This window comes from Macaca nemestrina, chromosome 19, assembly GCF_043159975.1.
Source record: "Macaca nemestrina isolate mMacNem1 chromosome 19, mMacNem.hap1, whole genome shotgun sequence".
In the NCBI taxonomy this organism is placed as follows: Eukaryota; Metazoa; Chordata; class Mammalia; order Primates; family Cercopithecidae; genus Macaca; species Macaca nemestrina.
Window position 1 is genome coordinate 5,798,839 of NC_092143.1, and position 26,474 is coordinate 5,825,312.

Here is a 26,474-nt window from a genome sequence, read left to right on the forward strand (position 1 = left end):
TTCAGTAAATAAAATAGTTTAGTAATATAATGTTTAGAGGGCCAAGTGGCTGCAATTTTCAATGCCTCTTGATGTATGAAACACCTTTCTCTAAAGGACCTAAGATGTATCTGCTTTTTGAATAAAACTTAGAAGTGACACTTAGAGAAAGTCTTTTGTTTTTAATAAATTTCAATATTCCTATCATGTACCATATTGCAGTAGTCTGAAAAAAACTTTAGACTTGCTTTAAAAAAAACTGGTCCCAGATTACACAGGCTGAAACAGTATCTATTTACCATGCCTGTTTCCCACTTGAGAAGATCCAGCTTCATGCATGAGTGGGAACAGTTCTTCATTTTTTGCAAAGGGGTCACAGGGTCATTTCTGTCTTCATAACCTCTCCGCAAAAGTGGTTTGTGCTCTTCTGACACAGGAGGACGCGGAGGCTCAAGTTCACAGAACCAGCAGTTAGTCAGACCCATTAGGTCCAGGGTTTTACAAAACTGTTGTTTACATCAAAACAGCTAGTGGCACGCCAGCTCAGCTTCTCACATGCGGCAGTCTGGATGTGTCAAAACATCCATGCCACCCCACTGAGGCATTTGTCTGATCATGGGCCGGGCTTGGGCCGGGTGCTGGGAACGTGGAGCTGTCGAGATGGCCCTTGTGCTCCTGGAGATTCCACCAGGGACTGAGCTTGCAGAGATGCAGGTGAGCATTGGCACTTTCCCCAGGAGTCATCAGCCTTCTAGTAGAACACCACTGTGATTTCCTCCAGATCACCCTCCCCTAGCACTTCCAGAGGTGACGACCTCCCACTTACTTCAAGGGAACCTGACTGCCCTGAGCCACGCAAGGTGCTGCAGGTTTTAGCACGGTGACTGCCGTAGGCTGCTTTTTGCTGCTATAACACGATGCCCAAGACTAGGTAACTTACAATGAGCAGAGATGTATTGGCTCATGGTTTGGGAGGCTGGGAGGTCTGAGGTGGAGGGGCCAGGACCTGGCGAGGGCCTTCTGGCTGTGTCATCCCACAACACAAGGGCTCAGAGAAGGGTAGAGAGAGCAAGAGGAGGCCAAACAAGCCTTGTTGTAAAGAGCCCACTCCTACAATAACAGCATTCACCCAGTCAGGAGGACAGGACCCTCATGGCCTGACCAGTTCAAGGTCCTGCCTCTTAATATGTTACAATGGCTATTAAGTTTCAACACGAGTTTGGGAGGAACCAGACATTCAAACCATAGCACCTCTCAGCGTGGGTTCCTGCCGACGCGGGCCCATATGCAGCTCGCATGCACGAGACACCAGCAGCTACTCTTAGGATTTCTGGGGGAAGACCATGCAGTTCTTCTTGCAGGATTAGAATCTGAAAGAAGGCATTTCTCACAGTTCTGATGGAGGAGTTGAGAGTTGGAGCCACAAGCCCAGATAGCACTGAGTGCTGGGTCCAGCCGTACCTGAAGCCACTACCCTTGTCTTCTTTTTTTGTTTTTACTTTGAAATGACAGGAGACTTAGAGAGAAAATGCAACAGTCATAGAGGGTCCCCAGACACACTTCGCCCAGCTGACCTCTTAAGCAGCCACAGCACAGGGATCAAAACTAAGAGATTAACATCCGCGTAAAACCAACTACAGATTTTCCTCACGTTTCATCCGTTTGTGTTTGTCTGATGTTTTTTCACAATGAGTGTGATGTTCCCAGAACTGACACGTCCTCCTCAGGGCGTGGTGTCAGGAGTGCCTGGTGTGGATGTGTCATTACTGCTCAAGTTCATTTTGATCTGAGGGTGGCACCTGCCAGGTCTCTCCACTGTGAAGTTTCTGTTTTTTTTTTTTTTTTCCTTGGGAGGTGCTTTCAAGCTATGCAAATATCCCGTTCCTTAAACCGCCTACCAATTTGCGAGTGTGTCAGGGGTCTCACCTGCAGCAGCAGCTGCTCCAGCTTGGATCTCCCACTTCCCTCCTACATGAGCGGAGATTCTTCATCAAGGGGCACTGCTCCTTCTCACCCACTTTGTCGCTTTATTTATTTATATTAGTATAACTCACAGATTATTTATTCCGTGGTAAAAATCCAACATTACTGCTATTTTCTCACTCCAGTTGCTCCCCTGGGCCCCTGCGAGCTCTTCCAGGCTGGCTCCTGTGTTCTTGGACGCAGCCCCGTGCCCTCAGGGCACATCCTTACGTTCTGATGTGAGAGGGTCCAGGCTCATCTTGCATTTCCCCTCTCCAGCCCTGGAACCAACCACTTCAAGGAGCCTTTTCCTTTTATTGAGTTTATTCTGTTCTTTTATGTGAACTGGGCCAATCAACTCTTTGTTTAAGCCAGGTGGACTTCCTGTGGCCCCACAGCCGTAAGGAGCAGGGACAGGGACAGGGACACTTCTTGGAACATGCAGGGGGCCATGAGTGAGCCTCCACTTGTGTGGACGAGGGAGGGAGTGCTCGCCTGGGAAGACCTGGGTTCTGTTTTCTGGGTCCTGCCTGCTGTCCCCTGCCCTGAGCTGACAACATCAACCAGACCCCACTCAATAAGCATGTTGTGCACGCCGCGAGCAACTCAGATGGAGCGATTCTTTTAGAGGTGTCATGTTTACTTTTTATTTAGGAGTACAAACTGAGACAAAATCATCCTTCCAGTTAGGTGAGGTTTTGAGGGATCATACTAAAGAGAAGACAGGGAAACGCCAGTAATGGTGAAGGTCTTGAGAAAAGGACAGGACCCGCAGATAGCGAGAGATCAGAGGAGGCCCTGACTTCTCTCCTCATTTCCTTTCCATATATCCCAAATGTGCAATGCATCACCTGAGACAGAAGGCAGAAAGCATCAAACTCTCTGTTTATCCCAATTCAATGACAACCAGAATTTTTTTTTTTTGAGATGGGGCCTTGTTCTGTCGCCCAGGCTGGAGTGCAGTGGGGCAGTCACGGCTCATTGCAGCCTCCAACTCTCAGTCTCAAGCAACCCTCCTACATCAGTGTCCTGAGTAGCTGGGACTACAGGCGTGCACCACCACACCTGGCTCATTTTTTAAAAAACTTCTTGTAGACGGGGTCTCGCTACATTGCCCAGACTTGAGTGCAGTGGTGCAATCATAGCTCACTGCAAGCTCAAACTCTTGGTCTTGAGCGATCCTCCTGCCTCGGCCTTCTGAGTGGCTGGGACTACAGGCATACACCATCATGTCTGGTTCATTTCTTAAACTTTTTGTAGAGACAGAGTCTTGTTTTGTTGCCTAGGCTGGTCTCAGACTCCTGGCCTCAAGTGATCCTCCTGCCTTGGCCTCCTAAAGTGCTGGGATTATAGGTGTGAACTGTGGTACCCAGTCAACAACCAGAACTTTCTGCAGACCTTGTGCTTTTGGACCTTGGGTATTTTCTGCAGGTCAAGCCATCCTGACCACTCCGAGAACTTACCCAGGGTGACTCAGCTGTCACTCTAGGTCACTCATAAGCCCATCGGGTAGCTCTACCCATGGACAGCTGGATACACTTGTGTCTGTTCTCTGAGGTCGTAGATGACCTGACAAGAGGGAAAGGAAAGAGGGAACCTCCACTTCCCTGGGCAAGTCGGAAAAGGGTGAGGTGAGGGCAGGATTCCTTCTCGTCCGAGGCGACACACAGGAGGCCGGGCCTAGTCCTTCAGCTGGGAGACCTCATAGAGGTACGCGGCCAGCATCTTGGTTCCCTCTATGTAGTTATGCCTAGTAAAGAGGAACACATGGTCGTGTCAGCTGGTGTTGTGAGCCGACACCCAGGCGCGAGGCGACTCCTCTCGAGCCCAGACACACTCTGCCTTCTTCCTGGGGAGCATCCCCCAGCCCAGCCTGGGGGCCCCGAGCACTGCCTGCCTTCAGAATCCAGCACCCCGGTTCTCAAGTGCAGCTTCAGTCTGACTGCCCAGCCCAGAGACCAATCCTGGTCCCCCAGTGCCTAGCTAGTGAATATCAAGCTTGGATCGTGGGCTCCTCCCATTATCCACCTGTTTCTAAAGACCAGGCCTCCCCTCTGGTCCTCTCAGCCAGGTCTCTGTCTCCTCCTCCCTCCTTCCTGCAGGGTCTCTGCCTCGGTCTTAGCCCCTGATCGTCTGCCTTGGTTACCGCAGGAAGCATTCTTGCCTTCCGCCCTCCTCAGCTATGTTAGGGGCTAGAGGCCTCTCCCGGAACTGCCCAAGACCCCTGCCTGCTGGGCCCCTCCTGCTCCCAAGGCCAGCTCAGAGGCTGCACATGCCCTGTTGTGGGAAGAATCCCCATCACGTCCGCCCAAGTCAAGGATGTGTCAGAGCAGCAACATGTGCAGTTAGCAATGATACTGCAGTTCCTCAAAAAGGAAACAGGAAAATGAACAGGAAAAAAAAGGAAATGGAGAGAGGGGTAGATGAAGTGTGCAGATCAACACTGCATGAACCTTGTTTTTAGCACCCGCTCCTGCAAGGCCTCGTCCTGCCTCCCATCTGAAGTTCCCGCTTCACACAAATACAGGAAGGCAGGTCACGGGCCATCACCCCCACCTGCTTCTCTTGGCAGCTGCACACAGTGGGAAGGGGAAGGGACAAGAGGGACGCTGTGCAGGAGACGCCAACCTGGGCCGCACCCTGGACTCTCACCTGTTGAGCTTTTCATTCTGGGAGTGGGCTCCGTCATCCGCCGACCCCATAGGCAGTAGCATGATGTTCTTGCCCGTGGCCTCCTGAAAGGTCAAGGTCACGGGAATACTGCCGCCTTCCCTGGTCAAGTCTGCCTCAACACCAAAAACTGGGGGAAATGGAATAAAATAAACGGTGAGCTTTGGGGCCCCAAGGTTGGGGATCTGTCTCAGATCACTATTCAGTCGCACTCAGTCAGACCCCGCGCGAGGCCCTGGGGACAGCAAACCCATGTTCGAGGTCTGCCAGGGGCCCAGGCTCCTCCCACACACCGACTGTCCTCATGCTGACTTAACTACATGCCCAACGATACAGCAGTGCCCCGACATAGCTACGCGCCCACGCGGTATAAGAGTCCTATCAGACATGCGAAGGGCCCTGCCCAGCATCATCCACAAGGAGTGTCCAACCTGTCTTCATGGCTCTTCTCCCAGCTACGTAATGAGGGTGACTGCAGTCGGTGACCCAGGGCTTCCCACCGTGGCCCATGTACACCTTGAACTCGTTGGGGCTGTGCAGTTCAGCAAACTTCTTAGTTAGGTAGCTTGTGACCTAAACCACAAATAGAAGACAGACATACAATGCTTTATAAGCTTGGCATTCGATCCAATGCTAGTGACCTACGGGTCTGCTATCACAGGTCTACAGCGAGCCTACAATTGGCCTCTGACAGGTCTGCAACGGGTCTATGCTGAGTCTACGATGAGTCTCATTTTCTGTCGCTTAATACTGAGCTATGTAACGAGAGTAAGGAAAGAGGGGACTTCTTTTTTTTTTTTTTTGAGACAGAGTCTCGCTCTGTTGCCCAGGCTGGAGTGCAGTGGCACGGTCCGGGCTCACTGCAAGCTCCGCCTCCCGGGTTCACGCCATTCTCCTGCCTCAGCCTCCCGAGTAGCTGGGACTACAGGCGCCCGCCACCTCGCCCGGCTAATTTTTTGTATTTTTAGTAGAGACAGGGTTTTACCATGGTCTCAATCTCCTGACCTCATGATCCGCCTGCCTCGGCCTCCCAAAGTGCTGGGATTACAAGCGTGAGCCACCGCGCCCGGCCAGAAACAGGGGAGTTCTTATCAAAAAATAAAACCCAGTTATTTCAAAGTAAAAGACAAAGTTTTAGTATCAAGCAATTCACTCTTTCCAAAGATCTTCCAAATGATGAAACTATTTAAACTACATATAAAAACAGTCTTCCCTGACCTGCTTTATATTCTGGACAGAATGTTCGTGTGCCCCCAGAATTCATATATTTAAGCCCTAAACTCCATTGTGACTACATTTGGGAACTTAACAGAAGTAACTAAGGTGTGAGACAAAGTCACAAATGTGAGAAACTGCGTGTGCGCCGATCCGCTTGCCGGCCTATTTCACAGGCTCCACCCTGCCACTACCTGCACCTCTCGGGAAAGATGCTTTGAAGACAAAACGGGGGGAGCACGCACTGCCCTGCCTCTTGCCCGAGTCGCTGCATTCCTTAGGAGATAAATGACCCTGTCCTTACCTTTTCCCACACATGAGATAGTGCCTGACCGCATTACTGGTTGTGCCTCTGTCACCTATGACCACACGCGCTCTTACACTGAGGCTCAGTGTGGCTTGGCTGGAATGTAACATCTGAGCAGGTGCGATGTGATTCTGCACGCACTGAAGCTCCCCCACCTGCAGATGAGCTGCGGGCTGAGCCGCTGTCTCGGAGCAGCCTGGCCAGACCTCTTGAAGGCTGCTCCTGGGCCCCAGGCCGCAGTCCGCAGTCCTCAGTGAGAGGCCTGAATAAAACTAACTTGAATTATTAAAAGCCTGGCTTTTTTTCTTTAATAGGTTTTTTTTTTTTTCTTTTTCTAAACCTTATTTAGACAAAGGTTAAATGAGGCCAGAAGGGTGGGACGCAGCCTGAGTAAGAAGATACAGAGAGCCTGCCCTCCGCCATGTGAGGACAAGCGAGGAACCCTCGTCAGATGCCACAGCTGCCAGCACCTTGGTCCTGGACTCGCCCACCTCCGACACAGTGAGAAATCCGTTTCTGCCACGTAAGCCACCCGGTCTGTCTGTGGTCTTTATTGTGGCAGCCTGAGCAGACCGAAAGCACTTCATAAAATAAATGACCACAGGCTACACTGCATCCAGACCCAGGATAGAGCCAGGCACTGGTCCGGGGACTCCTCCTAGTGACAAGACCTCAGTGTTGAGCACGAAGGGCGAGCCCCAGGCTCCCGTTCCCAGTGGAAAGACTCCGACTCCATTTCCCCATGAATCCCAGCCGAGCAGGGCAGTCAGAAGCTGGGCTGACCTCCGGCCACCAGAGTCCCCTCCACACAGTACCATGGTAAGGGGCGGCTCCGGGACTCTGACCAGAACACACCTGGCGCAACGTTGGTGTTTGTCCTGGAGCCTTGAGGTAAGGTCAAAGGCCAGATTTTAGTAACAAAGGCCAGATCAGTAACAAAGGTCACTTACATGTGATGCATTATCTTACATTAGCTTCTGAATCACGACTGCCGTTATGATTACTGATTTTGCCAGAGCCAGGAAGTGGGGGCATGCGTGGCCTGGGTGTCTGCCTAGTAAGAACCTTTGTTAGCCAAGTCTCTGCCCGGACACAGCCGCTCTTGGCCCCGCCCTGTGTCCCAGCCCCACATGCCTGCTCGCTGACGACTTCAGGAGTCATGTTCGGCACGAGCCTGATGGAGAACTTGCCAACCACCTTCCTGGGAATCACGGTCTTGGCCCCCGACCCAGAGAAGGCGCCTTCGATGCCATGGAGGGAGAGAGACGGGAACCGCCATCGGTGCATGAGGATGTCTTTCTGCAGAAAAATCAGAGGCTCAGGGACACCTCAGGCACTCGGTGCCAGCCCTGTCTGCTCACTGAGGAGCTGGGAATGTTGTCTGGGAAATCAGCAGTGTGAGACAGGCCTTGGCCCAGGACCCGGACAACCACAGGCAGGAGGTCCAGGTGCAGGCACCCTGCCCCGGTGCACTCTGCAGCTGCAGCGAGTGACTCAGCACAAAGCAGGCCCCTGACAGGCTGCACACCCTCAGGTGAGGCATTTTACTGCTTCTCGCTGCAGTGTGGGTGGCTCAGGTCCACCCGGCAGAACTAGGAGAGCCACGCTGGCCACTGAGCACCTGTAGAACTGGGGGTGTCAAGATCCCACAGACATTGGAGCTCTTGATGAGCCAGAGGCACCAAGAGGAAGAGCGGATGCAGCCCAGGCTGTGTGCAGGCCTCTCCCAGGCCCACAGGACATAGGCGTGCAGCCCGTTCCTACTGACAGAGGACAGCCAGGCTGACCGGCAAATCTGGTGCAGGCCCGTGAATACCGATGATGCCATCTCCTCAGACCAGGACAGACTTCATCTCCTGTTTCCCAAGCGTGTCATCAACACCATGACCTTCCTGCCTGCCCCCGCCCCCCACATCCCTGCAGCAGAAGGTGGGTCAAGAGAGTAGGTGTGCCCCTAAAGGGGATTCCAGAAAGTTCCTCAGTGACTTAGCCACTGAATATGTAGATTTCTGTTTGTGAACCAAACAGCTCAATGTTATCTGGGAGGTACAGACGAGGCCCTAAAACACCATACACAGAAGCAAATACGAGCCTGAGGGACAGGGCAGGAGAAACAGACCCACCTTCTCCCAGGCCCGCTCCTCCCCGCCCAACCCCTCGGTCCATGACATCACTGTCCAGTCACTGCCAGTGGGAACCTTCTCTTCCTATTCCAGAGGCTCCTCCCTGATGCCAGCCAAGGCTCCCACACCTGCAACAGCCTCACAGGTCTCCCAGCTCCACCGACTCAGCTCCAACACCCCAACCCATGATCCTTCCCAACGCGAGAACGGATGAACTCAAAGCCTGGCAGGGCTCACCACCTCCTAGGACGACCCGGAGTTCCACGGCCATGCCCAGGCCATCAGGCCAGCATGTCGGTCTTCGTCCCAGGCCTCACCCCGCTGCCCGTCTGTCCCCAAGCAGCCAATATGTCCGTGCTCCTGCTCACCGGGCACGCCAGCCTTGCCCTGCACCTCTGCTGGCCGACAGGACCCTCTGATGAGCCTCAGCCGCTCCTAGCACCATGACGCTCCCCTCGTGCAGGCGCACAGCCTTTGGGACTGCCCAGTGTGGCCCTTAGCACGTCCTTCCAGAGCTCTTGCCCGTCTGTCTCTGGGAGACAAAACTCAAGAGCCCAGCCGGGCCTTATTTCCCTTGTGTCCCAGGGGCTGAGTTGCTTGATTCAACTGATGCTGGCTGAATCAATGGCACAGAACTTACATCTATACCACATAACCCACAGCCTGCAGAACTTACATCCATACCACATAAACCTATAGCCTGAAGAACTACCATCTATACCACATAAACCTACAGCCTGCAGAACTTACATCTATACCGCATAAACCTACAGCCTGCAGAACTTACATCCATACCATATAAACCTACAGCCTGCAGAACTGACATCTATACCACATAAACCTACAGCCTGCAGAACTTCCATCTATACCACATAACCCACAGCCTGGAGAACTTACATCTATACCGCATAACCCACAGCCTGGAGAACTTACATCTATACCGCATAACCCACAGCCTGGAGAACTTACATCTATACCGCATAACCCACAGCCTGCAGAACTTCCATCCATACTACATAAACCCACAGCCTGAAGAACTTACTTCCATACTACATAAACCCATAGCCTGAAGAACTTCCATCTATACAGCACAAGCCCACAGCCTACAGAACTTACCTCCATACCGCATAAACCTACAGCCTAGAGAAAAGTCATGACCCACTTTTCCCCTAACAGTGAGGTAAACATTCGGCAGTTTCCACCTAGCACTCGGCTCTGGTGTGGCTAACATGATCCCTGGGTCCAGTGGTAAGGAGGTTACTCTATAAACACAAACATGGCAGAGCCGCTGCCAGCAGGAGCCAGCCCATGTCCCCTCTGCATGCTTCTCCAGGTCTGATGGAATTAAAAGTGGATTTTGATACTAAAAAATTCCAACGACCAGCAACCTGGTCACAGCCTGCTTTCTGAGTGTCTCCACTGTTTGGTGACTCATGTGCACTGGACACTCCAGCTCCGTCCCTCGGAGACCCCCTGGAGCCAGGGAAGGTGACAGGGCCTGGGGGACACCTGTGTCACAGCGTGGCCCAGGCAGGTGGCAGGGTCGAGGCCTGAATCAGCACCTTGTTGTTGTGCAGGAGGATCTGCGCCCCCACGTCCTTGGCAAACTCCTCTATGTCAAAGTCGATGTCGTCGTACAGCTTGTGCTCCTCTTCCGTGACGGCGGCCACGGCCTCGTTAATGCCGGGGATCAGGATGTTCCCCCTCTTGTCCACCAAAGAGCCTGAGGGAAGCGGGAGAGGGTTACAACACCCAGGGGAGGCCACGCCAAGGCAAGCTGCTCTTTCCTGCACTGACCCCAGGGAGCCGGGCTCAGGAGAGATGCGGCTCAGGCCCCACAGCCACGCGGCTGAGGGAGGGGCCAAGAGTAGCCACAACGGTCCACAGAATGATGCTTGTGGACGCGTCCCAGGCACGTGTCGCCTGTCAGGCACCGTCTGGGGCCTCAGGCTCAGCCAGTGATGGAATCAGCCGAAGAGCCAGTGATGTAATCAGCTGAACAGCCAATGAGGGAGCAGCCTAGGCATTCCCATGTCTCAGGTAAGGAGACTGAGGAACACGTGGGGAAAGGAAATGGTCCTTGGTCATGGACCACAACACAAATCAGCAGACTGGCTTCACACAGCCCCACTCTAACCACCACCGCACTGCCCCACGTGCCTTTTGAACACACACTCCACAAGAAACGTGCTGCTCCTGAGCTGAGGGTAAACTGTGGGTATCACAGAGTGGGTGTCACGCAGGCAGCTGGCATTGGCGGGGAGGAATGGAGAGCTTGTGGATGCTGCGGGAAGTGAGGGCTGTGCTTGGCCTCAGAGCAGGAGGACGCCAAGGACAGCATGACGAGACGCCTGCTCTCAAAGAGCTGATCAGGCGGGGGGACCTGGACGGGGCCAGTTATCACATAAGACGGGCCCAAACACACAATCTACAAGAGACGTCAAATGACCACGTCCAAAGGAAGGACAGCACCACCTGCTGCGAGGGGCTTGGCCAGACAGGACCTGGGGGCGACGGAGTTGGGTGCTGGAGGCAGGGTAAGGTTTCACCAGGTGGTGACAGGCACAGGAGGGCTTCAGGGGCAAAAATAAAACAAGGGGGCCTCTCAGAGGCACAAGTGAGTGGAAGGAGGGAGAGGCACAGTTGGAAACCGAGACAGAAGTTGGTTCATGTGGAATGCTGAAATGCACCCAATGCTGATGACAGACAGCCTGGAGGTCACGCGCGTCCACTTTCCCCTGAGCTGCGGACGGAACGCCCATCCCACACTTACCCATCAGCAAAATGAGATCAGTCATGGCCTCGTGCACCGAGCCCCCGTACACCCCGGAATGGAGGTCTTTGTTGCTGCACTCCACCTGCACGGAAACAAAGGCTACTGTATCTGGCTGCCTAGTGGCAGCTTATTTTTATCATGTGACAGTGAATTCAACAAAGAGCATTTACAAGGCCTGACAATTTTCCAAATCAAAATTTGCTCCCTCAGGGAGCAAAGCAAAGCATTTCCCCAATTAAAAACTTAGGCAGGAACAAAAAAAATACCAGCTTATCTGTGGCATATGCCAACCACAGATGAGATGGTAACACTAGCCACAGGTACAAGCATTCCACAGGGCAATCTGCCTCCCTCTCAAAGCCTTCACTAGAAGTTTAACAAAGATCCTGCACCTCTGCCGAGAGGCGGCCCGACATGAACGAGACCCACCACGGGCCTGGAGCCCGACACCTGGGGTCGGACCTCGCCCTTGCACTGAGCAGCCGCATGCCCAGCGTAGGGCAGCTGCCTGCAAAGTGCCCGGCCTCCTGGCCTGCAAATGGAAGAGGCGCAGTGCCCCTCCCAGCACCGGGGGTGACAAGGGGCCACTTTTAGAACCAGAACAGTGCCTTGCTCAGAGTGAGGGCTCAGGGCAGAACTGCAGTGATTTTTAGCACTGTTCAGGTTATAAACGACGTCTGCAAACAGGATCTAATTTAATCACCACAGTCATCCTGTGGGGTATTGGGAGATGACCACCAGCCAGTAAGTGGGAGAATCCAGCCAGGCCTGGCCCTTCCCATGCTCAGTGCTGCCTTGGTTTCTCTTTTTTTTTTTTTTGGACACGGAGTCTCACTCTGTAGCTCAGGCTGGAGTGCAACGGTGCAATCTCCACTCACTGCAACCTCCGCTTCCTGGGTTCAAGTGATTTTCCTCCCTCAGCCTCCCGAGTAGCTGGGATTACAGGCACCCCCCACCACACCCGGCTAACTTTTTGTATTTTTAGTAGAGACGGGGTTTCACCATGTTGGCCAGGCTGGTTTCGAACTCCTGACCTCAAGTGATCCGCCTGGCTCGACCTCCCAAAGTGCTGGGATTACAGGCGTGAGCCACTGCACCTGGCCTCAGTTTCTCCTTAAGTCACAGGATAAGGAGCCTAAGTGCTAACATATCAATATTTCAACCTTCACAAGGAAGTGTTTCTAAAATGCTTTGTATGTGTTTGCATCTCCTGAAATGAACTAGCATTTAATCTCCTCTCAGCCGCTCCAAGGCGACATTACAAATCACACTGTCCTAGCTTGACGCTGCTGTGTGTTAACTTCTGATCACTGGAAATGTTGCTGTCCACCCTGCTGTATGACGGTGGTTTATGGAAGCTGGGAATTGGGGCACTACGTAAGCCCTGTGCTTCTCCTTCCTGCGCACCTGACTTCTGGGTCCTTGCCTACTTTGGGCTTGGAAGAACCAGGAGACTCAGGGGTTAGAAAAAGTGAAGCCGTACAGCTTGGCACTGTACCTCGATGAAAAAGTAGCAAATGCCCCTGAGGCCATAGGTGATGCAGGGTTTCTTCTTTCCCAACCAGTAATTGTCAGAAATGCAGACATAGTCCACATCCTTAAAGAATGTGTCTTTCTGGGCGAAAATCAGCTCGTCTAGGCCCTCGGAGCCTGACTCCTCCATGCCTTCAAGGCAGAATCGGACGTTGACAGGAATCTCCTGTGAGAAGGGAACAGCACGAATGGATATTCAGCTTTGCGAACCTTCTTTCTAGACACCACACTCAGGATTACATATTTCACATCTCCCGCATTCTCCAGACCGACCACATGGGCCTCTGTGCGCACCTGTCGTCATCCCCTCCCCAGGCACTGCCAGGCCACTGTGGCTCCGGGCCACTTGGACCTGTCCAGTGTCACAAGTTGGGGCTCTCTGGAGCCACCCCACAGGACCGAGGGGAGCTTCTAGGAAAGCCCGTGCTGCTCCCTCTGCAATAAGGGCCACGACATGAAGAACTGCACACGAGTCCTGATTATACCAGCGGCGCCACCGACTCGAGGAGGGGTGGGTCCTCCTGTGCGACCTTCGCTGCTCCCAGGCACAGAAGCGCTGCTCTCCCTGAGGAGGCCGATGGGAACGTGCACACCTTGCGTGTATCTGGATCATTGTGGCTTCACAGGTGCTCTCCCGACTCTGACCCCAAAACCCAAAGGTGAAAAATGAGGTTGTGCACGAAGCTGGTGATTTGCCAAAGGCCAGGCGGGCTAAAGAATGGCAGGTCCTAAATGAGGACTCAAAGCTACTGAGTCCTAGTTCAAGACCGCCCAGGCTGCCCCCAGACAGCCCTGTTCATGGATGCGCTTCCTCCCCTGCCTCCTCCTCCTCTTCTGCCCTCCACGTGAAATCTTCCACAGGACCTCTGCCCGTGCACAGCCACCTGTCACCCTTGGTTGCCCCAGTGCCCGAGGTGCCTGCACTGCAGCTGAGGCTGAGGGCTCCACGGGGCCAGAGGCTGGAGAGGATTCCTAGTTCCCGCCCAGCATGCGGGCTTGGCCGCGCCAGGCCAGGTGGTTCTGGGTGTCACTTCCCCACCATGGAAAGTAATCCCCTGGACCAGCAGGGCTGAGACCCTTTTCAGACCTAACATTCCATGCTTTGACAAAAGTGCTTATCTTATTCTTATTTCCTCACGATACAAGAGAAAAGCAAGATGCAAAGATGTCTATACAGCATGATCACAACTGGGCAAAAAGCAACAGAAAATCTTGGTAAATTTCAAAATATTAATTGTCTTTGGATTCTAGGCAAGTATTTTTCTTTCTACTTGTCTGTTTTTTAGCAAACTTTGAACAATGAGCCGGTATTTCACAGCTAGGAGAATGCTTTTTTTCTTTTCTGAGACAGAGTCTCGCTCTGTCACCCAGGCTGGAGGGCAGTGGCACGATCTTGGCTCACTGCAACCTCTGCCTCCCTGGTTCAAGCGATTTTCTTGCCTCAGCCTCCAGGGAGCTGGGATTACAGGTGCCCACCACCATGCCCGGCTAATTTTGTATTTTGAGTAGAGACGGGATGTCACCATGTTGGCCAGGCTGGTCTTGAACTCCTGACCTCAAGTGATCCACCCACCTCGGCCTCCCAAAGTAATTCCTCCCAAAAGAATTACAGGTGTGAGCCACCGCACCCAGCCAGAGAATACATTTTAAAAATCAGAATTCAGTTTTAGGAGGACGTAAACCACACAGAGAGAGTGAGCGGCCTGTGTGATATCACAAAGCCTGCACCACATTCCGGCAAGGGACCACACGCACAGACTGACGTCAGGGACTGAAAAGTCACATTTCATGCGGTGGCAAAAACCATGCTAAGTTGCCAATATTGTGACCTTAAAGCAGCTGTAAAACAATTAAACTTTGAATGTTTCCGAAAGCTGGAAACATCATTTGTGCTGATAAGGGCTGGGGGAGCTTGTCTTCTCTTTTCCTGTGAGCTTTACAAGCCGTTGTGTGAACAGAGAACCTGTCTTTGTATGGCTCAGACGGAACCCAGGACTCAGGCAGAAGTCAGCGTGGGGGGCATACCTGGTCTGTTTTCTGATACGCTTCCAGGGCGTTTATCCAGCCGGCCACCGGGCCCTTATCATCAGTTGAACCTCTCCCGTACAGCTTGCCTAGAACAGCAATCCACAAAATCATGAAGTGATGATTACAATGACCCCAGAAGCAGCGTGTCTCAGGTGCACATCTGATAACCCCTTAGCCAAGCAAGGCCTCCCCTTCTGAGATCAGGAGCCCCCAGTCTCCACCCAACACTGTTGTTAAATTTGTCAGATAATTCGCCATCATCAAAGAGATAAGCCATGTGGATGCTCCCAAGTCCCCCCTTCCCTCTCCCACCATGTTCACGGCTGTGAGCTGGGGGCACGGCTTCCCGCTGGGTCAGGGTGGAGACCTCCAATCTGACTCCAGGAAGTCGCAGCCAGCTGCTTAGTTCATTAAAACCTAGTTACCAGAAGCAGCGGGGAGCAATGGGGACAGGAGGCCCAGTCACTTAGTGGGGAGCAATGGGGACAGGAGGCCCAGTCACTTAGTGGGGAGCAATGGGGACAGGAGGCCCAGTCACTTAGCGGGGAGCAATGCGGACAGGAAGCCCAGTCACTGAGGAACCTCAAGGCACCGTTGTCAAAGAAGAACCATAATCTCACCCCCACCCAATTGTGACACCTAATTTGATTTAAAAACAGAGAACTAACATGTTTATCAGTTAACGTCTGCTTCTTTCTTCCTGTAGTTATCACTCTGAAAACTACAGACAAGACGCTGCTTCTAATCAGCATCATCAGTCACAGTGGCCCCTCACCACACCTGCTTCTGGGGAAGCTGACAACGTGAGCGAGAACTTGAAGACGAGGCCCCACCCCTCCTCCATCCTCTGCCATGCCATCCCAGCCTCATGGAACCAGACAGAGGAGGGAGCCGTCCTCAAGGCGCGGCCTTCTCATGGGCCTGGGTCTGCCCAACTGGTCTCCTGACCTCCCGGGGCTCAGCCTGCTTCCCAGGTCCCGCTGTCTCAGCATGACCCAGCCCACGGCAGTATGAGGCTGAAAGTCATCACCACCTGGGGAATTTCCTTTGACCAATGAAACCCAACTTTTCATAAAAACTGAAAGTCAAATATAAGCTTTTCTAAAAAATATCCTCTTCCCTACGACAAACACTGAACAACTGCAGTGGCTGGCACGGTGCTGGCTCAGAGCTGCAGACAAATGTGACCTGCCCACCCTCCAAGGCTCCCCGACAAGGAGAGGGCGGCCGGGCGGCTGGCAGTGAAGCTTTACCACAGTACAGGTGCTCTTCTAGGTTCCTTGACAGTCGGGAGCCTACTGAGGCTGGGACAGGGAGGGCTAAGAGGATGGTCAAAGCCAGGCCTCACAGTGGACGAGGCAGTGGTGGCGGGGCTGACGCCCGCGCAGGTGCCCAGGTGGTTTTGAGCAGCACACGCTCCTGGGGGCTGCAAGTGGTCCCGTGTGGCTGGGCACAGGTGGGAGAAGGGGCCGGCAGAAGGCAGGCGAGGGGAGGGACCCTCTGTGCCATCCTGGGTCCCCCAGGAGGAGTCAAGAAGAGAAGTGGCATGTTGATGTCACTCTGGGAGCAGCCCAGAAAGGGAGTGGCACCGTGAAGGCCCAGAAGTGGAGAGCGGGACCCAGCCAAGGAGCGGGGGAGGGAGACAGGGAGCTTTCAATGTGGGAAGGGCAGTGGTCCCGAAGGACAGCCTGGTAGGGATGGGGACCCAGTTCCCGGTGCAGGTGGCAGAGAGAAGGTGCCATTCATGGAGACTGTAAGACAGCAGACAAGGAGCAAAGACAAGGACTTCTGTTCAGAGACAGCGAGTTCCAGGAGTGAGGGCACAGTCAAGCAGCCATGCGGGTCTGGCACTTGAGGGCATGGCCAAGCAGACGTGTGGGTCTGATGCTCGAGGGGCAGCCAAGTGCACAGAGAGGGTTAATCCTACAATCCACCGCAAGTTAGTAATTCCACCATGACAAGGACAATGACATAGAATGTTGCTTTAAGTAAAGTCATTTTCAATTTTGCACAGTAATGAACACAACTGACACTGGGCCAGGAAAGGTTTGAACACAGATGCAATGAAGGGCTTAGAAGAGAAGAGCCTGGAATTTAGCCCAGAGGGGCCTAGCACCAGGGCGGGAGGATTCCTCGTCTGGTCAAAGACTCCCATGCAGGCACATGTGGAAATTCAGAAATGAAAGCAGAAGGCCTTTACGCCAGAAGGAGCAGGAAGAAAAGAGGCCGGTCTGCGGGGTCCCTCACAGCACGGGCTCAAAAGGCCTGCAGGTGCCCGGCACACGGAAGCACTCGGTGAATAACAGGGACATTGCCACCCCTACCGAGGCAGCCGGGGTGAAGGAGGCCACTAACATATACTGCAGAAGCAGCTGTCGGTAAGGGCAGGGGAGGGGGACGAGGGGACAGGCTTTTCAGGACGGCTCTGCCTTGATTCCAAATGTGCATTCTGAGAAAAAGTGTCAGCAGTCGAGGAAGCCCGGCAGACCCCAGCCATGGGGTGCTCGTTTGCACACGACAAGGTAGGCTTTCTGAAAGTTCAGCGACAGAGGCACATGTGAGAAACCTCCATTTCTAGCTTATGTTAAAAACAGTCTGTGACTGGCATGGTGGCTCACGCCTGTAAATCCTAGTGCTCTGGGAGGCTGAGGTGGGGGGATCACTTGAGGTCAGGAGTTTGAGACCAGCCTGGCCCGCATGGTGAAACCCCGTCTCTACTAAAAATAAAAAAATTAGCCGGGTGTGGTGGTGGGCACCCGTAATCCCAGTGACTGGGGAGGCTGAGGCAGGAGAATCGCTTGAATCCCGGGGAGGCGGAGCTTGCAGTGAATTGAGATCTCGCCATTGCACTCCAGCCTGAGCTACAGAGTGAGACTCTGTCTCAAAAAAAAGATTTAAAAAAAGTAATAAAATAAATAAAATAAAATACAAACAGTCTGTACTGGAAACAGAAAAACGGACTAGCGGTGACTTTCCAAAAGTCAGTGCTTTTCCTCTGGGCACGCGTGGGCTCACCGTCTCGCTCCACCAGGGTGAAGGGCTCGCTGTCCCAGCCGTCCTCCAGGGCTGCAGGCTGCACGTCCAGGTGCCCGTAAATGCACACCGTCTTCTTCTGTGGGTCGGAGCCCAGTTTGCCGAGCAGAATAGGAGGGAGCGGGATCTCCGAGCCATCAGGGAGCTGAGCATGGAGAGGAAAGGAACCAAGGACAGCCTTTGTTTAAGAAACGCAGTACTTAAGGTGGAGATTCTTAAAAGACTTTGAGCTTCCTTATCTGTCCTTATCAACCAACCTCTATTGTAGAGTTTAAGAGCACGCTGTTCAATGCAGTCACTAATTCAGATTTACTTCCTGCCTTTCTTGTGCTGCAGAGCACAGGCACAGAATCATGTTTGCCAACGGCAGGCAGTTCGGTAAATTTTTTTTTTTTTTTTGAGACAGAATCTTGCTCTGTCACCCAGGTTGGAGTGCAGTGGCGTGATCCCAGCTCACCGCAACCTCTGCCTCTCAGGCTCAAGCGATTCTTAGGGTCTCAGCTGCCCAAGTAGCTGGGATTATTGGTGCCGGCCACCAGGCCTGGATAATTTTTTGTATTTTAGTAGAGACAGGGTTTCACTATGTTGCCCCCATGGTGGTCTCGAATTCCTGAGCTCAGCCAAACCACCCACCTCGGCTGCCCAAAGTGCTAGAATTACAAGCATGAGCCACTGCACCCGGCTGGATTTGGTAAATTCTTAAAGGCTGATGTTTCTTTGACTTTTATATAACAAAACACGCAGGCTGAGTTCGGGATGCAACTTAGTTTATTATTTTCTGAAATGATGGTTAAAATCAACTATAATCTAAAATCAGAAGAGATATTTTTGAAATTCTGTGCATAGATTACAATTATGCATGGAAAAGGCCATAAACCAACATATAAAGAAAAAAAAGAACAAAAAACTATATCTAAATTCACGTTTAGCCATTCTAAAACGTTAGTGGTAGCTGGTACGCCTTCTGAGCTTTGTCCCAAAGGCACTACCAGTGTTCCACAATCCCATAGGAATGGAGGACGGGACAGGCATCCCAGCCCGCCCCTGCATCTAAATGGAGGCAAAGCAATCTTAGGTCTTTTCCAATTTTCACATCAGGTCAATGTGACCTTTAGACCTACTCAGACTGAGCAAAACTCCTGTGGCCGCGCAGCTCCTCTACCAGTGCCTATATTCCAGCAGGGAAACACCCCACGCTCATCACAGAGGGCCACAAGCAAGTGGCAGGGGATGGTTTTAGCAGTAGGAGGAAGAGACTGTTCATACTAAAACATGACATCCATATGTATCAGTCTAGTTACTAGAAAATACTGTTCATGAAAATAGGTATTAACAGACATAACACACAAACTAAAGTGATACTGAAGTTAAACTAACAGTTTGCAATTAAGAGGTAAAATGAGCCGTCACGGAAATGACAACTGGATCAGGACAGTGCTGGTGATGGGCTGAGAAAAGTGTCCCCTCCAAACTGCAGGGCACCCCCTCTAAGTGTGCAAGCTCTTTAGGGAACTGGGCAGGTGGCTGGGATTCTTGTGGGATCCAGGATTTGTGTTCCCAGTAATTTAAGTAACTCCTGTAACCTGATGGCTGCCAGTGTGCAGCATGTAGCCTGAAGCCCGTCATTTGTCCCAGCGGCACTGTGACTGCGTGTGTGGCGTGTGGCCTGACGCCCCTCATTTGTCCCAGCAGCACTGTGGCTGCGAAATTTGTCCCAGCAGCACTGTGGCTGCGTGTGCAGTGTATGGTCTGATGCCCCTCATTTGTCCCAGCGGCACTGTGGCTGTGTCTGTGCTTCAGTTCTCACCAGGACAGCCTGTAGCCACCAGGGACAAAGAATTGTTGCTGAAATCTCCCTGCTCTGATCCCAGGGGACCCATGGCCTTGGCAGTCCCAGCTGGCCCTCAGCTTGCCTGAGCAGAAAAATGATTTTCAAAAGACCACAGATTTTCTCTAAATAAATTCCTGCTCAGTAGGGCTCCTCTGAAATACTTCAGCATTTTCTGAGAAACTGCTTGGGCCCATAGGTAACATTGTTCTGAAATGCCAAACATCACCTTTCCTTCATCAGCCTGAAAATACTCCGACTTCTGCACTGACACAGGAGAACACCCACCTCCACCTTCACCCCTGCATCAAGTCATCATCACTCTGAAAAACAGAACATCACTGCCACCGGACATGCGGGAAGAGAAGAGAAGATGTGTGGTCACCCCATAGCCACAAGCAGCTCTGCAGAAGATTTCCACCAGTGATGAAATCTTTCAATTCCTTGATAAAACTCAGTGTTATGTAATTCAAAATAGTATAACAGTAATTTCGCTTTTTATGAAAGGCCCTTTCTTAAGAATTGTACAGCAATGTCAGTGATCAATGAAGTAAATATAACTATTGTAATGAAACAACTCCTAAAAATGATTTACCTCACCTAGATTTTTCAGTATACTAGGAAAAAAGAAAGGAAAGGGAGCAAGGTGAGTCTGACCCTCAAGAGAAACAACATGAAGAAACTTGGTTTATTCTCCCAAAGACGGGGGGAAATTGGTGGGAAGCTATAATATACCTTCAGTCAATTCTTAAATTTGTTTTCAGAAGAAAACCTCATATGAACAGCCCTGCCTGGGGAATTGGGAGGCCTGGGCATGCACCTGCTCTGCATGAGCCTCCTGTGGGCTCCCATGGACACAGCTGCCTGGCCTCCACTCTCTCCCTCTGATGAAACAAACACGCTGAACTGAACGGCCACACCCAAGCTTCTAGGGCTGAGATTTCAGCTTGACACCCAATCATCAGGCCAAAGAACCCAGATAAGCCTAAGCTTGTAATTAGATCAAAGAATATAAAAGAATATTACCAACTTTGAAAATACATGGCATGAAACATGCAATTACCATAAGGCTGAAATCATTTGAAATAAACTAGTGAAATAATATACAGTAAGAGGCCAGGCATGGTGGCGTGACAATTTGGGATGCCAAGGCAGGTAAATCACTTGAGACTAGAAGTTTGAGACCAGCCTGGAAACCCCCGTCCCAATAAAAAAAAAATATATATATACACACACATATATATATATACACACACACACACACACACACATACACACACACACCTAGTAAGTCCTCACTCAACTTCATGGATAGGATTTTAGAAACTGTGACTTTAAGTGAACAAAACTACCTTATTCAAGCACCCGTTGTTGTATGCTGTCTTGCTTAAAGCTGCAGTTTCTAAGAATCTGTGGATGACGTGAGTACTTACCGTACCACAAAGTGAGACTGTTCATTTAGGAAGAAAACCAACCATTCTCACCTGTCAGAATCCTGCAATGAAAAGCAACCGACCCCCACACAAAATATCTCTTATGAAAAAGTGGCTCACGCCTGGCATCCCAGCATTTTGGGAGGCCGAGGCAGGCGGATCACCTGAGGTCAGGAGTTTGAGACCAGCCTGGCCAAAGTGGCAAAACCCTGTCTCTATTAAAAAAAATATAAAAATTAGCTGGGTGTGGTGGCGCACGCCTGTAATCCCAGCTACTCAGGAGGCTGAAGCAGGAGAATCGCTTGAACCTGGGAGGCGGAGGTTGCAGTGAGCCGAGATCACACCACTGCACTCCAGCCTGGGTGACAAAGGGAGACTCTGTCTCAAAAAAATAAAAAAAAAGACTCAGGGACGCAGCTCTGTGTGTGTGGGGGAGCTGGGAGTTGGGAGGAGTCTTTATAATTTTTAAACGGACAGGAATAAAGTGTAACTTCCTAGTTTGAAAGCTACGGATCGCTGGGACGGGAATCTCAGCCATTCTCTAAGAAGGACTGTTACATTAACTTAGTCTTGAGTAACTGTCAGCAGTTCTCCTTCCTGGAGAAAAGTGCTGAGTGCCACAAAACCTTTGCCCCAGTACAACTGAAGCAGTCGCGTACAGGACTTACCATCCAAATCGGGCCCTTCCTTTTTTGTTTTAAAGATGCCTGGAGTATTTGAAGCTAAAGACCTTTTAAGAACTAGTGGAGTCTTGTCAACCCCTCAGGCAGAATCTGTTTGTGGTCTAGCAATGCAAAGAATGCTGCCTCCTACCTTTTGTTTTCCGATATCCACCAGTTCCACAGAGCCGCCCAACTGCTTAACATCTGCGGCAGCAACCTCCATCATCCTCCTGATTTCGCCTCTCTTCTCGGGCCACGCGGACACACTCTGGATAGCTACCCATTTTGCGAGTTTCTGTTCGTGGACAACAAGCAACAAAGGATTCTGAAAAGGTGTCCTTGAGGGAGAAAAGGTTTCCATAATGTTGCCATGTTCTAGGCACACGTGGTTGCCTGACCCTCTGTGGCTGCTGCATTTGAATAGGCTGACTGGAAATAGGGCAGACCCATCACATGTGCTTTGGGTTTAAGATTTTAAAAACTGTTTGTTCTAACCCTGTACCAAGAACTACAGTACAAAAGAAAAATGTCAGATGGCTTATTTTTAACGATTAAGGAGGAAGTAAATGTAAAATGTACCAGGTTCCACAAATAAGTTTCTATCTGAATCTAACTAAATTACAACTGAAAGATACAGAAAATACCCAATGTTGCCACAGTCCAAATTAGCTTATTTATCATCTTGACAATGGCCAAATTTTCTAAAGTATAATTTTCAGAATGAGAATTCTAAAGATTTCATCTGTAATGTGTCTACGAAGAATACGTTTACAGCATAATGCTCTAAGTTAACATCAAGAAACAGATTTATATATAACATTATTGAATTACTTAGAATATACTTAATGCAATCTATTTAATCTGTAATTATCACAAGAAATTGTTGATGGAGATGAAACAAAAATTTCAATTAGATTTGCTATTCTTAGAAACATATGTTAACACTTTATCAAAAACCAAAAGTGTAACCTATACTGTAGGAAGAAGCTAATGGAACAGATCTCTAGGCAGATCTTCTAACCCTGGATTTAAATGGCATAATTCATATTAGCTCTTGACAGTTTCTCTGGGCCCCATGGGATTAAATCAGATTTTAATGAATAGGGATTTTAGTGAATATCAGATTTTAATGAATATTCCCTTACCTTAATGTAGCGATCCTGATTTTCATCAATGTACTTAAACAGGGTCGTGAGGGCCGCCATCTTTCAACCAAAGCCCAGACCGCAGATCTTGAAGGTTCTTGAAAGGAAGAGCAACTGGTCAGTCCTGTCTGTAGTAGGCACTGACCGGCAACCTACCCAGGAAGCACTTGTTCAGAATTGTAAAGTGTTGCCCCACCCTCCCAGCCAGCACTGCAACACCCTCAGCCAGAAACGCTCCAGGAAGTGACTGCGGCTTCAGAGACAAAAGCTCTGGGAACCAGTGAGAGGCTGGGGCTAATCTTCCCTCCTTTACTTGGAAGGAAAGTTACACAAAATTCCATGTCAGATGACGGGTAACAGAGGGAGGGCCTGAGTTGAAGAAAATACGGTGAAAACTAAAAGTAGGCACTTTTCGTTTTACTGGTACTTTAATAAAAATTTTTACACTCTTAAAGCCCAAAAGTAAGTTCCACTTTCTGTTATCCCAGAGGATATAGTCACTTCAGGGATCTCAGCAAGAATGTCACATCCTGTGTCCACCACCACAAACCCACAACACAGACGACAGAGCCCAAGGAAAACCAAATTCAGTTTAAGAAAGTTGATGATCTTAGTCCAGAAACAGCCAAAGGGTAACAGCTAAACCTCCACAAGCACCTGACCAACAGGCCACACAGGCTCCAGGACACATGCTCTCACCCCCCTTCCACGTGTGACGCCCAGCAACTTCCGCCCCACTTACAGATACACGTGAAAACACGTCATCGGACTCTTTTTAGAAGTTGGAATGAATGGAAAAACGATTCTGGTATTGGGACTTTTATAATTGGCTTTCTGCAGCAGAAAGCACCCGGCTGTACTGAGCAAATTCAAGACTGCGGGGCCATGAAGTGCCTTGGAATCACAGCTGCGGAGTGACAGGACCCTACTACAGCCCCGTGTCTACGTGCCAGACAAATGCCTGTGTATTGACGTGCTTCAGGTAAAGAGCATTGTTCTCTTGGTATAGGATTTCAAAGTGATTTCTCGGCAGAGAGGTCACTTTATCCACCGTGACACCAAGCGTGGCAACTGTTCACAAGTGGCCGTTGCTGTGCAGGGTGAAATCATAGGGCACTGCAAGTTGCAAATGTGATTTCTAGATGGGTGGGAGATCCACCCGCTGCCTTCTCAAGTGCTCTCTTCCTCCTCTTCGAACACCAGCCACAGAGCACGGAAGAGATACATACCTCCCAGCCAGCTGGGATCTCTGCGCTGAGGCACTCATTTGGAGGAGCCTCAAGTAAGATGGAGCCCATGAGCACGCTGGAGAGGCGTTTATCAGTGTTAATACACCAAATTGTCGTCCACCTATTGCCAAAAATGTACGCAGGGAAGCTACCTGTTCACATTAAAAGAAATCCTATTTAGCAGGGCAATATGCTACATGTGGTGATTTTCATGAGTTCCTGGTTATTAAATGCCACAAATCCCAAGCTCAGTGTGGTACATTCTCATTAATATTATGCTCTTGTAGTCAAATTAACCAATGGCATTATAGCTAAAGTCACTGAAAAATATACTCATGTGCCACATAACATTTCCATCAACAACGGTGGTGGTCCCAAAAGGTTATAATGGAGATTAAAAATTCATTTTCTGTCTAGATATGTTTAGATACACAAATACCTACCACTGTGTTACAACTGCTTACAGCATCCAGTAAAGGAACAGGTATGGGTTTGCAGCCTAGAACAATAGGCTACACCACATAGCCTAGGTATGTAGAAGGCTGTACCGTCCAAGTTTGTGTGAGTGCAGCTCAGGATGTGCACACAACAACGAATCGCCTAACGATGCACTTTCTCGGAATGTATCCCCATCCTTAAGCAACACATGACTGTAATTATCTAAGTTACAACTTTCACTAAAAGCGAGGAAACAAAGATCAAATTGTTTCACCATCAGAGATGGGCTAAAAAGCAACTCCTGCTAATCACTCATCCAGTCAAACCAGGTTAGGCTAGGTTCCAGTGTTTCCTCCCACTCACACTTCTGGGTTACCCGTTTCACCTCCCCCCATTACAAAGCCATTAAATGGAACCATTTTTATATGCTCTGGAGAACATCACTAATTAAGGTAAAAGCAGTATGCTGGATCGAGCAAAAGCAAGCATTATCCTTTTAAATGACACCTCACTCCCCTCTAAAAATCTAAAGTTCATAAGGAGTAACTTTATTTATTGAGACAGGGTGTCATTCTGTTACCCAGGCTGGAGTGCATTGGTGCAATCTTGGCTCACTGCAATCTCCGTCTCCCAGGCTCAAATGATCCTCCTGCCTCAGCTTCCCAAGTAGCTGGGACTACAGGCGCGCACCATCACACACAGCTAATTTTTGTATTTTTTGTAGAGACGGGGTTTCCTCATGTTACTCAGGCTGGTCTCAAACTCCTGGGCTCAAGCGATCTGTCCGCCTCGGTCTCGCAAAGTGCCGAGGTTACAGACATGAGCCACCGTGCCTGGCAAGGGAGTAACATGATTTGAATGTTGAGACTGGTGGAGGGAAGGAGAAATTGCTGTGGCACCTGGAACCATCAGCAATACACACAAATGAGTCTTCTAGTTCTGAGAATCTCAGTCCCTGTTCCTTGATAATTGAAGGCATATATAACACAAATAACTGAATCACACCTTCATGTCTGTATAAGAATCAATAAAAAAATCTCCAGTCTGCCCAAGCTAGAACTTGATCCCTAAACACAATGTGAATTCTCTTTCTCCACTCCTGCCTGCAAACATTAGGAACAAGGAAGGCATCGGTAGCAGGCCCCGGGTTCTCCGCCTCTTTATGCAGTCCACACTTGGATGATCTATGGAATCTGACCTTGGCAGGCGGTGGGGAGGGGTAGTTTTGTGGCCCTGTCTGTGAGGACGAAGGTCTCAAGGACATTGGTCCAGGCGGACCAAATATTGTCTCTATTTCACAGATGAGGAAACTGAAGCCAACTGAATGAGACACCTGCCCCAGATCATCAAGCTGGCATGGAATTTTGTCTCCCCTCAGATGCTTCCTCCTATAGCCTTAAAAGCAGCCTAAATGCTGGTGGGAGCTAGGGACCCTGTCCAGGGCCCTTTGAACCTGGGGTGCGTCTGTCCCGCCACACCCCCACCCCAGGTCTCCGAGAAGGGATCCCTTGGAGAAAGGCTGGAGTTCTCAGCAGGCCCCTGGGGAGGGGAGTGGACTGACCAGCGCTCGGCTCCCCGCAACCCCGTCTGCAACCAGGGTCGTTCCACTCGACTCCACCAGGGAGGGCCACGCAGGCTCAGGCCAAGTGCGCCGCCCAGCTTGTCCCTGCGGACCGGGGACGCGCTCGGCGCTGCTGGGACATGAGTGGCCCGGGTGAGCGGGGCTCCGGGCCTCCGGAGGTGCGAGAGGCCCCGGGGCCATGGCTGTCACGGGCCTCCGCCCCCGACCGCGCGCTAGGGAACAGCCCGGACACCATTGTTTCCGCGTGGCTGCGGCCGGGCGCCCCACGCTTCCCCACGAATGAGGCTTGACTCTCGCCGCTGCCCGGGGTCCTCCCCGCCCACCCCGTTCCCCGCTCAGGGCGCCCACCCGGGAAGGAACGTCCATCAGGAAGATCAACCCGGGAAGGGAGGCCCACTAGGCAAGGCCCTCTTACCAGCAGAAAGCGCGGCGCCGGTTCCGCACCACGTGCCCCGGCCACAACCCCCGGCGCGGGCGCGCCCCGCTGTCGCCCAGGCCACCAACCCCGCCTTGTCCGGAGGGCAGACATCG

General features: G+C 51.1%; 1 protein-coding gene across 1 annotated transcript; it reads right to left on the reverse strand.

The window, feature by feature from the left end:
- Positions 1–2,554: 2,554 nt before the first annotated feature.
- On the reverse strand, positions 2,555–26,474 carry LOC105489330 (carnosine dipeptidase 2). The gene is made up of 12 exons (XM_011754072.3): positions 26,359–26,474; positions 22,695–22,791; positions 21,701–21,844; positions 17,609–17,771; positions 14,591–14,679; positions 12,531–12,731; positions 11,030–11,114; positions 9,819–9,979; positions 7,268–7,432; positions 5,043–5,184; positions 4,594–4,741; positions 2,555–3,691 (listed from the first exon to the last, which is right to left on the reverse strand). Exons 2-12 carry the CDS (start codon positions 22,752–22,754, stop codon positions 3,622–3,624), a joined length of 1,428 nt encoding a protein of 475 aa, XP_011752374.1. The 5' UTR covers positions 22,755–22,791; positions 26,359–26,474; the 3' UTR covers positions 2,555–3,621.